The sequence below is a fragment of the Marmota flaviventris genome, chromosome 1 (assembly GCF_047511675.1).
Source record: "Marmota flaviventris isolate mMarFla1 chromosome 1, mMarFla1.hap1, whole genome shotgun sequence".
In the NCBI taxonomy this organism is placed as follows: Eukaryota; Metazoa; Chordata; class Mammalia; order Rodentia; family Sciuridae; genus Marmota; species Marmota flaviventris.
The window spans coordinates 152361349-152378134 of NC_092498.1; the positions used below are offsets into that span (position 1 = coordinate 152361349).

The window sequence follows — 16786 nt, forward strand, 5'->3', positions numbered from 1 at the left end:
CCCTTTAGATTATTTTCTTCCTTGTGTCTTACTCAGACTCTGGGACTTCAGTGTGCTTTCTTGTACCCTGTAATCTCTAAGCATTTGTCCCCATCAGGAGTCTGGGTTGATAGGTCTTGTTTCTCCAAAGTTCCTTTAACATGAAGGAAGATAATACAGTTGTGTCGCTCCTGGGACATTTTCTCTAGGCACTCTCTTCAAAATGGGGGAGGAAATTATATTTATCTGGACTAACTTCCCCTATATCAGGAGCAAACTAGTCTTTGTGGAGCTTTGAAGGCATTTCATGTAGTTCTGTTTCTGGGTAGTTCTCTATGTGCTGCTGAGTTGCCATTAGATGTCCAGAAACTTATGTTCTCTCATGTCTACAGTGGGAATAATTTTAGAAGACACACATGGATTATGCACTTCATGGAGCCTACTAATACATGTGTATGCCGTGGCCCATAGATGACAAAGCACCTGGAAGACACTGCAGATACTAACAGTTTAACCATCATCTGCCAGTCACATGGATTTTCTTTCAAAAGATTGTGGTAACCTTTTCATTATAGGCCCCCATGTCATCCACATGACCAAATATAAAATGTTGAGTCCTCCTCATCTGAATTCCAGATTCCATTTCTCATGTGATTCAAGGTGGTGCAACTAATTGCATGTTTCTCCTTGCCCTCCATTTGCTCTATGTCCTCCATAAAAGATTTTTATGCTTAGAGGCATAAAATAATATATATATGTATATATATATATATATATATATATATATATATATATACACACACACACACACTATGTATAGAATATGTGTGTATATACTATGAATTATATGTGTATATTATATATACTAGTATACATACATATATAATACATAATAATACACACAAACACATACACACACACAGAAATCCTGCTGTTTTGAATATGTTCACCTATGTTTAGAAAATGACAGAAACCTGGATCATTTTCTGATTTTAAAGGAGGACTGAGATTATGTCTGAACTGGAATTTTTCTGGGTCCTGCAATGGGAGCCCCATGACAAATTAGCTATGAGAATGTTTGTCATAAAATATATTTGTGTATATAATAGCATAGATGTCATATAATGCAAGAAGTGAGGGATACAGTTCCATACCAATATTTCTTCTCAGATGCAAAAAAACATTAGAGACACTGTCCTGAGTGAGAGTAGGGAACTTTAACAAGAAAGTTTCTAGAAGTGGACTTTTTCCACCAAATTCTGGCCATGGTCTTTTCCACTCCAGATATCAGGGCTGGAGATATAAATCAGTTGGTAGAGCGCTTGCCTTACATGCACAAGGCCCTGGGTTCAATCCCTAGCACCACACACACATACACAAAAAGACTTAAGATATCAGACAGGGCTGGGGTTGAGACTCAGTGGTAGAGTGCTTGCCTAGCACACACGAGGTATTGGGTTTGATCCTCAGCACCACATAAATGTAAAATAAAGATATTGTGTCAACCTAAAACTAAAAAATAAATATTAAAAAAGATATCAGACAGTAAGCAAAAAAATAAACACACCCACATATATATATATAAATAATATATTTAATATGTAGTATAAATATATTGTAAAAGATATAGATTGATAGATATATTACATTATATACGCACGCACACATATACACACACATAGAAATCTTGTTTTTTTTGAATATATAACACTAACCAAGTCCTAAAATTAAAAAAAAATAAGTTATATGAGTTATGTAATGTGGTGGAGGTATTTGGGCTTTCAAATTAAATACAATTCATTTCTATTTGTAATTTATTTTGGGGTACCACCGAATGAATCCAGCGGCACTCGGATATATCATCAACCCTTTTTTGTATTTTATTTAATGACAGGGTCTCAATTAAGTTGTTTAGGGCCTCATTACATTTGTAAGGCTTACTTTGAACTTGTGTTTTTCCTGCCTCAGCTTTGGAGAAAAAAAGTCTACTTCTAGAAACTTTCTTGTTAACTGAAATTTCAAGCATATGCCACCACATCTGGTGATACTTGCTTATTAATTGAAGGGGCTTTGGTCATTGGAGGAAAAAAAAATGTCACAGACTGGCCATTAGGTCTAATGTAGCTGGACACAATACTTTTTTTTTTAATTTATTTTTTTAATTTTATTTATTTATTTTTATATGGTGCTAAGGATTGAACCCAGGGTCGCATGTGCTAGGCGAGTGCTCCACGACTGAGCCACAGCTCCAGCCCCAAGGAGTTTACCTTTAATGCATTTAAATAATAGACTCAAGGCTGTGGATAGATCTGAAGACATGGGCCCCACCTTCTGGAACTTCACCTTTTGCTTGCTATCTGATATCTGGAATGGAAGGGACCATGGCCAGCATTTAGTGAGAAAAAAAATCTACTTTTGGAAATATTCTGGTTAAAGTTTTCTGCTGTCACCCAGGGCAGTGTCTCTTCTATTATTTTTTTTTTTAGACTTGAGGAGAAATATTGTTGAGGAATTGAATCCCTCACCTGTAGCATAAAAAGGAGCAGTAAGGAGCTTCGTCTCCTTGAGGTCCGAAGAACTATAGCTCTGAAATCTGAAATATGGTTCTGAGAACAGAGATATTCTGGAGCCTTGACATATCAGTTTTGAGGGTGTAGTCCCCAAAATACATATATTTCTTTAGTAATATTTTATTGGTTACATAACTGTAATATTCCCATAATGAATATATTGGGTTGTGTTATTAAAATTAATTTCTACTATTTATTTATTATTTTTAAAAGTTGTCGATGGACTTTTATTTTATTTTTTATTTATATGCAGTGCTGAGAATTGAACTCAGTGCTGGTAAGTGCTTTACCACCGAGCCACAACTCTAGTCCTACTATTTATTTTTTTATGTGAATATTAGAAAAATTTTGATTAGGCTTGTGACTCACATATTCTTATCATTGGGAAGTGCTGCCTTATGGGATTGCTTCCCAGTTCAATGTTCAGTCTGTTTCCTCAGAAGAGGAGAGAACAGGAAAGTTAAATGAAATTTTACAGTATTGTCATTTTATTATTTACATTTATAAATAATATACAGGCATATATACCCACAGATTGAAAAGGCCTTTTGTAAAAGGTTAAATGCAAATGCCCTCTTGACTGGGCTGGGTTCCACTACTACAAGGAAACCTTGCCTTAAGTCAGCTGCATCCTGAGGCTCTGGATTTCAATTCCCAGTACCTTAAAAAAAAAAAAAAAAAAGAACTGCAGCCAAGAACCTGTCATTCTGACCTCATTCTTTTCAGCATATGGTGTCACCTCCTGTAACTCAAACATAAGACTCACTATGCTCAGCCTGAGAGGGTGAAATATAAGCCCTGTCCACTTAGGAGTCCTTAGGTCAAATCAAGCACATGGCCAATGACTAGGAGCAGGCTTTGACCACCTGGTGTGGCTTTTGTCTCTTGAGCCTGCCAGCATTGTTATTCATCTCTAGGCTTCCTTTTTATGTTCCTCTTTGATGTTTGCTCTGCTGTGCAGGTACTGAAAGATCTACTGAGAGAACACTGGACACCTCAAAAACCATTAAGTGGTGAGTGTGCAGTGGCTTCCTGAGACAGGGGGCATGGCTACTTTAAATTGGCTGGATTATAGTGGGAACTGATGATTGTGGACTGGAATTCCTTTGGTAGTTTCTTGAATCTGCAGGCCTGGGTCCTCCCTGGGCCAGGTTAGCCCTGAGTCCTTACTGGCCAGTCAAGTGGGGCATGTATCAGCAATGAGGAACCTGAGAGTCCTGTCTTATTCCTGCAGAGAAATCCTATCTGAAGGTGCAGCATTCCAGCACCTTCCCAGAATGTGTATTGAATTGAATTGAGCAGTGGGATGATCATCAGTCACAGCTCCATGTGTGTCTTCTTGCATGAGGGGGGCTGTGGTTCTGCAGGAGTCTCAGTTCTTCCTTCCTCTTGAGCTTTCTATTCTTTCTTTTTTTTGTAAGGGTAGGGGTACTGTGGATTAAACCCAGAGGTCCTATATCGCTGAGCTATATCCTTTTTACTTTTCATTATTATTATTTTTATTTTGAGACAGATGCTGAGTCTGGCCTTGAACTTGTTCTTCAGTTTCCTGAGTTTCTGGAATTACAGGTGTGTGCCATCTTGCCTGGATTCCCCTGAATATTCTAATTTTATGGGAAGCAAAGTATCAAATCCAGAACCCCGTGTCCCAGCCTAAACCTCTGTACATCTGTCAGTACATTCCTAAACTGCCAGCTTCCTGTCCATATTCTCAATTACAGTGTTCCCTTCTCCACAGTACTGTCAATTATTTTTTCCCCATGCTACATTTCAAATGGGTACAGTATTTTTTAATTGTTTTACCAAGAACTGGATGGACCTTTTTAAGGGATTTTTTTTTTTTTTTCCTGGCTGCGAACCTCGAAATTTTAGGTAGACTGTGGGCAAGTGAGCAAGACCTGTCTCAAAATATTTAAACAAGGGCTGGAGATGTAGCTCATATTTAACATGCTTTTGTGTTAAATCCCCAGTACCACAGAAAAATAAAAAGCAAAAGATTTGTTTTCTGTTTATGAGCATTTCACATAAGAGAAAAGTAGAGAAGAATCACTTGACCTTTATAAAAATGTGCGTATGTGTATCCTATCTTTGTCTCTCCCAGGCCAGAAACCTTGACAGGATGTCTTTGGGCTGAGAGTCCCCTTATGGAATTTATGTCTGTGATATTTTCCTGGTCCTGTGTTTCAGATCTGCCTGACATGAGGATCCCATACCTGGTACAACTGAGGTCTCTTGGAGTGACTAGTGAATGTCAGTTCTTGGGTCCTATCTTGTTAAACAAGAGTCTAAGTTTAGGAAGTACAGTTTATTAAGGAAGTAGCTGAGTGGCCTCCTGCTGAAAGGAGTCTCCTGAATTTCCTGTTGTGTCCTTAATCCAAAAGGCAGTTCAGTTGTTTCCTTATCTTGGCTTCTATGACTACTGCTATAATGAATATGACAATGTAGCCATTTTTTTTAACATACTGATTCCAATTCCATTGGAAATAGTGTGTTAGCTTTTAAAGAACTCTCATGCTATTTAAAAAAAAAAAATGACTGTTATTGAATTTATATTCTAGCCCAGTGTGAAAGTGTTTCTTTCTTCCGTATCCATATAATTGGAGTGCTAGTTATCCTTCAACTCTTTGATAGTAGCCATTCTAATAGCTGTGCTCAGGATGCAGAAGTTCTCATACTTGGCTGGTGACTAAATTCCTGATGCAAGTTTGTTAGACTCTAGGCTGCTATGTACTCACTGGAAGAAGGTGATGTAAACCTATTCTAGAAAGAAACAGAGATCTGTGATTTTTAGCCCTTTTTCTTTACTCCTGGTGGGGATTGTAGCCCATAGAAATACTCATACATCAATGTGAAGCCCCTCCTTTGTTATCTAGGGAGATTTGCACATGCACAGTTGCCATTGCTCCAAAAATTTGGAGGTTTAGGATGTAGTGCATTGAATGGAAAAAGTTAAAGTTTTTAACTTTAACTCTCAGTGCAAGAGCAAATTCCTATAGAACAATTGGTTAGGTCTGGAGTTAATATTGAAGTGAGATGGGAGAGAGGGCTTAGGCAGTGCTGAACTCCCACGTGGGTTGCCAGTGGTGGACTGTGTTTTCCCTATTAACTCTTTGGTACTGGCAGGATAAAGGCTCAACTGTTAGCAATAGCATTTTGCTGGCAAATTCATTCCAGGGATGAACTGGGACCCTTGAGATTTCAGTCCTCCTCTGCTCTGGTCCCAGGGAATGTAGCCCATTCATTGATCTTGCATAGCCATGGAAAGACCATTTTCCTTTCCTCTGGTCTTGATACTTGTATATATGTAGTCCTTTCCTCTCTATGCACCAGATAAACTAAGATTCAACCTATAAGAAATCTAACATTAAATGTGCTATATTTATCATCCCAATCAGTCTTCCTCTACTCAGAGTGACAGAGGATTTAATGTCCAAATTGTATGGCACATTTCTTAAGGCAGGACTAGTGTCCACGTGTCCATCAACTTTTTCTACTCATCTGATGGTAGATATTTTCTCAGTTGTCCAATGTACACAAGTCTCTCAATTTATTTATACCTTTATTTGAGAGTGACTTAAAACAGGAGTAAGTGTTTATTTGGTGTATCCATGAATGGAGGGAGAGTCAGGAGCCTCCTTTTCTGCTATATTTTGAAAATCATCCCTCTTAACATCTGCTTTTTTGGGGGGGCTGGGGTATAATTCTAGTACCAAATGCAATCTGCACCCAAATCCTACCCATGATCTGTGCCTCCGGTTCTAACATCTGTATTTATGTTGGGTTGTATCATTCACTCATATCAAATACTTTTCGTCATATGGTTGCATTTGTACAGACTCTTTTATTGCACTTAACAGTAACAATGATTTGTACATACATATGAGTTTATGAAATTTTCTGCATTATAATTTCTTGGTCTTCAAGTTATTGCAATATTAGAGTTTTATAATGTACATTAGCGTCAGGTAATGAGAGCTGCTGCTTTTTCTCTTATGTTCAGAGTTCAGGGCTAATTTCATATATATTTAACCTTCCAGCAGAATTTTAGAACTTTTTGATTTGGTCTCTTATTCAATTTAAAGTAAAGCATGTTGAAATTTTTATGAGGTATTATAGAATAACCTGGGGGAAGTGGTCATCTTTATAATGACAGGTTTTGTCATCTACACATGGGGTGTAATTGAGTCTTTTCTGTGCTTCTATGTATTTTTATTTTCTCAAATTCTAAAGATTTTCTTTTAAAATATGCTTACCTTATAAGTAACATATAACATATAAAATGTCACTTATAACCTTATAAATGACATATAACATTCATGTGACACATAAAAAAAATTACATGGTGCTTTATACTATTGTTTTCCACTAGATTTAATATGAAAAAAAATGTGTCTTCTTCTATAAACCATTATTTCCCACAGTTTATTATTTATCAATTTATAAATGTTCATTCTCTTTAATCCAGAAATACTGCTGTATTCTTATATATACATGTGCTATAGTTTTAGTCTATTTCTGGTGTGGATATATCAGATATCTTCAATAGCAAAACAGTTTGCACACATGGATAGCAACAGCTCAAACTCCATCTTCCCTTCATGATTATTCATTTATACCATATGTTCATCCATAATCTTTAATTTGGGGTATATCATTTTATTTTATTTTACATTACCTAGTTTCTAATGATGTTGGTTTTTTTATGATTATTTAACATTTAGATATCTCATGTAAATTGGCTATTCATTTTTTTTTTTATTGGTTGTTCAAAACATTACAAAGCTCTTGACATATCATATTTCATACATTTGATTCAAGTGGGTTTTGAACTCCCAATTTTATCCCAAATACAGATTGCAGAATCACGTCGGTTACACATCTACTCTTGCATGCATTTTCTTTGCAATCTTTTTTTTTTCCCACTGATAGTATTTTTTCCCACTGATAGTTGGATCATATGTGAGGAAAATTAGTTGCTTTTGCTCTTTCACTTCATTTTGCACCCTTTAATGGTATTGGATCAACAGAATTTTCAATTTAATACTATGTAATTCATTAATTTAAAAGTATTTTGTGTAACTTTGAAAATAAATAACTGTATAATTTTTTGTTCTTTTTCCCTTTTGTGATTCTGGGGATTGAAACCAGGATGTCCTATTGCTTAGCTATATCTTCACCCTTTTTAAAATGTTATTTATTATTATTATTATTTATTTATTTTTTTTACAAGGGATTGAACTTAGGGGCGCTTAACCATGGAGCCACACCACCAGCCCCATTTTTGTATTTAGAGACAGGGTCTTACTGACTTGCTTAGCACTGTGCCGTTGCTGAGGCTGCCTTTGAACTCATAATCCTCCTGCCTCAGCCTCTCAATTAAAAGTTATTTGAGACAGTTTTGCTCAGTTGATAGGATCAGTCTCAAAATTGTGCTCCTCCTGCCTCAGCCTCCAGAGTACTGGATATTTCAGGTGTGCACCACCACATGCACCCTGACTCACCCTTTCTTACATCAACATTTGACTGCTTTATGTTTTATTTTATATTTTAGTATTATTCATTATTTTTATATTCAGTATTTAGTATGTGAAAATGAGGTGCTATATGGTTTGAGTGAAGAGTACCATAGCATTTTTATTATCACACAGATGTCCCTTTATCCTGAAATCTTTCTTTGGAAAGAAAGACATTTTTCTTCTCTGCATTGCAATCTCTATCATTTATTTACTATTGTCTGAATAGCAAGGGACTTACTAAGTGTTTTTTCTTGAGTGAGTTCCACAGTTTTTGCATTTCATTGTGAGTATTATATTGATTGTTACAAACCATAACATCAGTTATGTGTGGTATTATGGTATTTTGGTCAGTGGTAGACTTCAGTTACAACAAAGCCTATAGCAAATAGCCAAGCCATGTAGTACTCTGTGCCATCTAGATTTTTATCATTATACTCAGATGCTTGGAAAATGACGGAATTATCTTCGAGTGAATTTTCTATAATGTATTCCCATCTAGGGAGACATCATTGTATACATACATATGTATGTCATTATATAGTATATAATGGACATAATTTTTACTTATCAAGTTTACCAGTGCTCTTTAAATTTTATTTGCTTTTTAAAAGCACCAGCATTGACATTGGTGATTCTTTTTTGTGGTATGTTCGTTTTCAATATTTGCTAAATTTTCTCTTTTTCTTAGGATTTTTTTCTCTAGTCTTATTTTTATAAAGTATACTTTTTTCCAAACTATTATGGCTTACTGATCTAAGACTGCATGTTTTCTTTTTAACCTCAGCTTTAGCTGCATCTCCCTTTTTTACATTTATGGAGGTTTGATAGACACACATTAACCTGTATACATCTTAGGAATCTATCTATCTATATCTTTTGGCTTATGTACATATCCAAGAAACCAACACCACAATAAAAAAATTATCATATTCATCACTACAAATTGTTACCTAGTTCCCTTTTACATCCTTTTTTTCTGCTCTTCCCCACAACCTTTTGCATAATAAATTTGATCTTACTGAGCACAAGAAGAGGATATTGAAATTATATAGATTCTTGAATTATCACAAAGAAAACATACCATGTTCTGTTGCTTACAAGAAAAAGAACATTAATGGTACTCCAATAACCCCTTCATGCCCTCTTCTTCTTACTACTCCTCCATGATCCCCAATGGTAAGTATTTTTTTTCCTATCTAATACTCTTAAAGCTTTTTTTAAAAAATGAGCCAACTTATAATAAAACAGAAGTGTGACTCCCTCTTTACTCATTAATCCATAAAAGGGAGGAGAAGGAGCAACTGAGGGTCGTGGTGCCAACATTGACCCAACTCCAGCCTGCTTCTCTCTGATTGTAGGGGATGTGAGGCAAATCCAGAGATGAAGGAGAGGGCTGAGGCAGGATGTGAGGCTGGGGGCTGCTAAGAGAGGTTACCAGAGTGCAAGAGGGAGGAGGGAAGGAAAGAGAAATGAAGGGGAGGGGGCAAATGGGGACCAGTGGGAAGCTCAGATGAGGCAGAAGAGAAGGTGTAACAATGGCACAGTGAGGGGGGAGTGTTAGCATCTGGAGAGGTGAACATATGAAGGCAGGGGTGAAAAAAGAGAGTGACATCCTTGGTGCAGTTCTCCAAGCTACAAGCAGGTGAAAGGTTCACACCCTAGTTTTTTCCTCCCACTCTCACTTCCCAAATGAAATCCCATCCCAAGTTCATTGGAAAGATTTTCCTTCTGTCACCCCAATTTATGTCTTCTGCTAATTGGGGTTCACTTTATCTTCTTCCTCATCTTCTGCATCCTGTTTATTCACTCTCCATCCTTAGCAAGTTCTTTTTCCCCCTCAGCCACCTTCTCATCTTCCTCTTCCACGTCTTTATTTTGCTCTTTCCAGCTTGCCTTATACTGCTCTTTCTTCGTTTTATTTTTCAGAGCATTGGCACTAAATGTGGTCTCACTGCCTCCTGGTCTTCTCTGAGATGGTACTGGGACAAAGTTGGGACAGGTGTGAAAACTGGGTCCCAATGTCCAGACTGAAAGGTCCTGCACTTCAGAGTGTGGTGGCAGCTGGAGGGACCTTTCCCAGTGATAAAGGCAGCAGTGATGGGGGCAGTTAGAGCATTGTCCCAGAATCTTGTTTCCCACTTCTCTTCTCTTTAGGGGTAGAATTAATGGTTCATAGTGTATGCATGAATAGACAGCACCACACCATGTTCCAGGTGGCTTTACCTTTTACCTTGCCATGGCAGGCTTGGTAATTCCTATCAATTATCATCTCTGTGGCCATTAGTCACATATATATTTATTTGTCATTTGAATGTTTTCTCCTTTGTGAAATCTATTTTTGAAACTTCTCATCTGTGCTGTACTCTGTTGGCATGTCTTTCTTCCCCCTAAAAAAATGAATGATACTTCATATATTCTGCACTATAAACACTTTACTAAAAATGTTAACTAAAAACATCTTTGACTTTCAACTTTGGAGACACACTGACTTAAAATGACAAAAGTAGTTTTTTTTTTTTTGTACTGGGGATTAAACTCAGGGGCCCTTGACCACTGAGCCCCATTCCCAGCCCTAATTTGTATTTTATGTAGAGATAGGGTCTCACCGAGTTGCTTAGCCCCTTGCTATTTCTGAAGGCTGGTCTCCAACTCATGACCCTCCTGCCTCAGCCTTGTAAGCTGCTGGGATTACAGGTGTGTGCTCAGAAAGCTAACAATATTCAAGATTTATCAGTTGTTTATGTACAAAAGAAAATAAATATTCAAATTGGAAATTAAAAACAATTCTAGTGACAATTATGTCAAAAGGAAAATAGTTAGGAATATTTTTTAGAAAGTTGTGAAAACTTGAACATTAAAATATAGAGTATATGGCTTCTTTTTAGAAGATTTAGTATCATTCCTAAGTCCCTTCCTTCTTTTTGAGGGTTTTAAATTTATAGAAAGAGAACAGAAATTGTGTTTTATTTCTGTGGTACTAAGGAGTGGTCTTAAGTATGCTTTACTTGGGAACTATATCACCATCACTTATTATTTTATTTTGAAGTAGGGCCTTGCTAAGTTACTGAGAAGGGACTCTCAATTGTGATCCTTCAGACTCAGCCTCCCAAGTAACTCGTATTATGTATATGTGCCACAAACGTGGCAGGGATTTTGTTCTTGACTTTAAAATTATTACACATTGGTTTAGAATAAAATTTAGGTAGTTCTTTTGCCATTTTTATGGCAGAAGATGGAGGCCACAGAGAGAGGATATGGCTTTCCACATCTTTGGAACAGAATACCAAGTATTGATTCACCCTCTTCCCCTTATTCAACATTTAAAGTTTTCACAGATATTACAGAATTGTTTGAGAAAGATCAAGGGCTGTGAGGAAGGGGAACCAGTATTTCAAAGTGTTCGGAAGAGTACTCTAAGAAACAGTGCTGAGCTACCGGGGTATGAAGAATAGAGTCCCTGAGATTTAATTGTAGAAGCCACAGAATGTATATAAGAATGTAAACAATGCAGTTGATACATTTTTAAAAGATGATCATGGGTAGAACTTGGTCAGTTGTACTCACTCTCCCACCGCATCCACATACCCACAAACATCACACCCCTTTCACCTCACTTACATCACACCTTGCTTGAAGAGAAATGTGTGTGTCAGTGGTACTCTGCTGTTCACCATGGGCAGAACTCTTTGCCTAGCCTGTGGTAGAAATCAGAATGGATCACAAAGTTCAGGACCATCTTTGTGTTTGCATCTCCCCCGCCCTCTTTCTCTCATACACACAAATAACTGAAGATTTTAATTATAAATATATTGATGGATGACATGAACTTGGTAGTATTGGGCCAAATAATTGGAACTTTGAAAATATACATGTGCAGAAAGAGTATGAATGACACATTTCCTATCACACTGATGTTTTATTTCATTATTTTCACAAAAGTAGTTTTTTTTTTTTTTTTTTTCTGTGTAATGTAATATAATGTACTGAACACTGCAAAATTAGTTTAGTGTGTTACAGGTACAAAGAGAATTAACATTTTTATCTCGAAGTTTACTAATAAATTTAAAAGAGACATATATTTTTTTTCCCCATACTTTCGATTGCTTCTTTTCAGTTTGATAAAATTGGGCCAAAGGACAGTTTCTTATATTTTATTGCTGTTGCTTCTTTCCTTTTTTGTATAAATTTAAGTTGTATAACTGTGCTTAGTATTACATATAAAGAGAAATATCAGAGATATAGCTGAGCAACTTAATAATCAGAAAATGTATTATTATATATTCATACTGTGTATGTCAGTGGTACTGGTGTATTACCCAGACATGAATAGAAATAAAATCCTTTAATGTTAAGGAAAATAGATGTAATTGGATGATATATCACCTCTTTTTTTTTTTTTTTGTGGTGCCAGGGATTGAACCCAGGGTCTTGTGCCTGCGAGGCAAACACTCTACCAACTGAGCTATATCCTCAGCCCTCATCTCTTATATATAATAACTAAAATAAAATTTATGTGAAAATAGAATATTGATTACTATGGCTTGGGAGGGTGCTGGGGCATCAAGGATGAAATAAGGGCATATAGATATTGTTAATACCTGCAAATGTATGTATGAAAAAATCACACTGCATCCCATTAATATGTTAATAAAGTCCATCATCTCACATAATTACTTCATATCTAAAATTCTATTGTCTTTGGTATTTTCGGTATGTGAGGCAATACTGTTAACTATAGTCCTTTAATATACACTATTCTCTTTCTATGCATTCATCTTATCTTTTTGGTTGGGGGTCGGGTTCCACACACAGAGTATACAATGTATTTCTTTCTGTGTCTTTGATAATTTCACTTAACATGAATTTCTCCAGCTTCATCCATGTTATTGTAAATGGCAATAAAAAAATAAATAAATAAAATTTTGGGGGTTTGAATCCAGGGTTGCTTTTTCACTGAGGTATATCCTTGGTAGTTTTCATTTTTAAAACAGCACCTTGCTAAATTACTGAGCCTGGCCTTGAAAATCTGCCAGCACTTACACTTACAGCATCTTTCTTTTAAAACCTAGGTATGGTGGCTGCCTCAGCATCATAGTGACAACCTCTTCAACATAAATGATCCTTTCTTAAGATGGTTTTTAAAAATAAACAAAAAAAATCTGTTTATATATTGGTATGTATTTATACAAATATGTCTATACTTATATATAACAAGTGTGTACATGTGGATTTTATATATAAATTTAGTTTTTTATATCCAGTTTTTTTTTTTGATGGACATTTATGTTTTCATGAAATGGCTATTGTGGAGGATAGAGTTGCAGTTAACATGGGAGTGCAGATATTCCTAAAGGTGGATTTTATTTTCTGTCATTATTGTAATGGTTACTTTGGGTGGTCAACCTGAATGGATTGAGGTATGCCTAGAAAATTGGTATAGAATACCTCTTAGTGTGTCTGAGTGTCTTTCCAGAAGGTTGGGTCATAAAGCAGTAGGGAAGAGCTGTCATGATTGTACACAGGACCATCCAATAGATTTGATTTGAAAAAATGCAGAAGGGAAAGCTGATACTGACTTGTGCTCCAGTCTCCTTGAATGAGTTTATTTTCTCTGATGGTGTCACCTGTGGACATCTGCCATCAGATTCTTCAGTCTTTGAATATGGACATATACCACTGCTTCTCCAGTGGTCTTTGAAGCCTTCAGTCTTTTACCATAGCTGCTTCATTGAATTCCTTGATTTATGAGGCTTCCAGGTTCTTGGTCATGGCTGTTTTCAGTTTCCCTATTTTCCCAGCCAACAGTTTGGGGGACTATTCATCCCATGATCATGTGAGTCGATCTAATAAGTTCCCTTCTATATGCATCTATGTATTCTATCAATTCTGTTTTTCTTAAGGACCCTGAATAATAAAGGCATATTCTTAGAAAAATATCTGAGTCATATGATATTTCTACTTATAATTCTTTAAAAAAATATATTGTTTTTTGTTGTTCTTTTTTTTTTGAATTTTTTAATTCGTTGACAGACTTTTATTTATTAACTTATCTATATATGATATTGAGAATTGAACCCAGTGCCTCACACAAGCTAGGGAAGTGCTTTACCACTGAGCCAATCCCAGCCCCCTCGCCCTATCATGGTGTCTGTACTAGTTTATATTTCTAGCAAGAGTGTCCAAGTGTTTTCTGAAATAAAATTGTGTTTACAGTAATATCAAAACAATAAAATATTACTTGCCCATTGCAGCACATTCTATAATTCCAGCTATTTGGGAGGTTAATATGGGAGAATCTCTTGAGACCATGAGTTCAAGACCAGCCCACATAACACAGAAAGAGTTCCACCTAAAACTACAATAAAATGTTTAAGAGTAAATTTAACTAAACAAGCGAAAAAGTTACATGATGAAAATTATGAAACATTTTTAAAAAATTAAAGATCTGGGGCTGAGATTATGGCTCAGTGGTAGAGTGCTTGCCTAGCACAGGCGGGACCTGGGTTCGATCTCAGCACCACATACAAATAAAGGCATTGTGTTGTGAGACTCAACATGGCGGCAGGTGGGGAGGCAGCACTTTCAGTACCTCTTCAGCCACGCGGACAGAGAGACACATCAGAATGTTCGGATTATGCCTGCTGAGAAACTCCCAGCAAAATTCTGCTGAAGTGAGACCTAGACGGGGAGTTTGGGATTATTGGAGGTGACAGCTTGCCCCGGAGGGGTCAATCTCGGCCACCCTGCGTGCAGAGGTGCGGACCGTCGCTGTATGGCAATTGGCGCAGAAGGAGGTGTTTCAGCACTGCCGGATACCGTGTGTGACATAGAGACCCTTTGAAGAGGTTGCTAACCAAGCCTTCCTGAAACAGCAGACTGACTCTCCCATCGGACACTCCGGCAAGGAGTCTGGGACCCGCCATAGCAGAGAGCTGACTTCACCAGAGTTCGGCGGATGGTATCCCTTCCCAGCAGAATCGGCTTTAGCAGGTGTGTGACTCCCATCCCCACCAGATACATACAGCTGGGAAACCTCAAAAATCTCACCCCAGAGCTCCGTGGGCGTGACAGTAGGGGCCGAGGGAAGCAGAGGGGACTCCCGACCCCCAACTCCCCCTACCACCAGCAGCAACACCCAAGGCCTTAGCTGCCAGCTCCCGGGGCGTGGCCACCAAAGGAGTCCAGGCAGTGTAAGCTGACGGTTCCCAAATCACCCACTCCACAACCTTGGGGTCTGGGTGAACAGCAAACAGAGAGAGTTCTCAGTCGTTCGGGAAATAGGGCACTCAAGGGGGCTGCAAGTGTAACTAGATCTGTGGAGATCGCCTCTGGTGAGCAGGGCCTGGCTGGCTGGCAGGAGGAAGGGGGGAGGGGCCGGAGAAGGGAAACGGCTCTGGACTAACATGATTGGAGAGACGCCCAGTAGGGGAAGAGTAGCTGCCTTACAGGGATTGCTGCTGGCACCTAGAGGGCAGAAGCTCGGCTCTGAGGGTACAGTCCCACCTACTGGAAGAGAAGAAAATAGAACTCTAAGACTTCATTTATCATTTTTTTTCTATTCCTTTTTTATTTTTTTCCCTTTTCAATTTTTATTGTTCTTTCCATTCTCCTCTATTCTACCTATTTTTCTCTCCCTCTTTTTCTTTAAGGACTATTTCCTTCCCCTTCCCCCTAACGTTCACCCCAAGCATTATGACTTTCATTACGGGTAATTTTCTAAATGCAAATAGGTAAATGTTCCGAGGCTGTCTATAGGGCTCCTAAGTACCTAGCTACTACCAAATACCCTGATCCTTTCGCCTGTTAATATCCCCCTTCAGTAGAGCAATCTTCCAAGTTGCCAAGACATACTACCCTTCATACCATCATAGCACCCAACCTAAACATAAAGTCCTAAGACCAAACAACAGATCACTATATGTCTACAGAATCCATAAGCCTTTTATGAAACGAATGAATCAGCTTTAAATTACAATAAAGCCCAACAGCTCTAGACATAGTCTCCCACCACAAAGGAGAGACCACAGAGATATACAAAACCAAAACAAAATTTATAGGAGAAAACAGAAACACAGCAGTTAAACAGAGTTGGAAAGTAACGTGAACACCATGGAAAAACAAGGGACAAAAAGGATTACAAACAATGCAGGACAACTTAAATTTACAGGAGAACCTAGAGGCATCAGAAAAATGGACAGAGAAAGAACTCAAGGCATACCTGACTCAGATGGAATGGAATCTTAAAGGAGTCATTAGACAGCAAGTACAAACAATGAAAGAATACTTTGAAAATGAATTACATAAGCAGATTCAAGAAGCAAAAATCAACTCTACCAGGAGATAGAGATTTAAAAAAAAAAATCATACAGTAATCCTAGAAATGCAGGAAACCATAAACCAGATCAAAAACTGAAATGAGAATATTACAAGTAGACTAGATCAAATAGAAGTCAGAACATCAGATAATGAAGACAAAGGTTATCAACTTGAAAAGAGTATAGTCAACGCAGAAAGGCTGGTAAGAAACCACGAGCAAAACATCCAAGAGATATGGAATGTCATAAAAAAACCAAACTTAAGTCATTGGGATAGAGGAAGGTATAGAGGTCCAAACCAAATTAATGAGCAATCTGTTGAATGAAATAATTTTAGAAAACTTTCCAGACATGAAAGATGGAATGGATTGCCAAATCCAGGAAGCCTAGCGGACCCCAAACATAC

General features: G+C 37.5%; 1 protein-coding gene across 1 annotated transcript in view; it reads left to right on the forward strand.

Moving 5' to 3' along the window:
- The first annotated feature begins 2175 nt into the window (after positions 1-2175).
- Positions 2176-16786, forward strand: part of LOC114081962 (zinc finger protein 723-like) — a 61248-nt gene continuing 46637 nt past the window's right edge. The window contains exons 1-3 of the mRNA XM_071617724.1: positions 2176-2374; positions 3511-3562; positions 4063-4118. Coding sequence (XP_071473825.1) covers positions 2252-2374; positions 3511-3562; positions 4063-4118 — 231 coding nt within the window. The 5' untranslated portion in view covers positions 2176-2251. The remainder of the gene's footprint in view (positions 2375-3510; positions 3563-4062; positions 4119-16786) is intronic.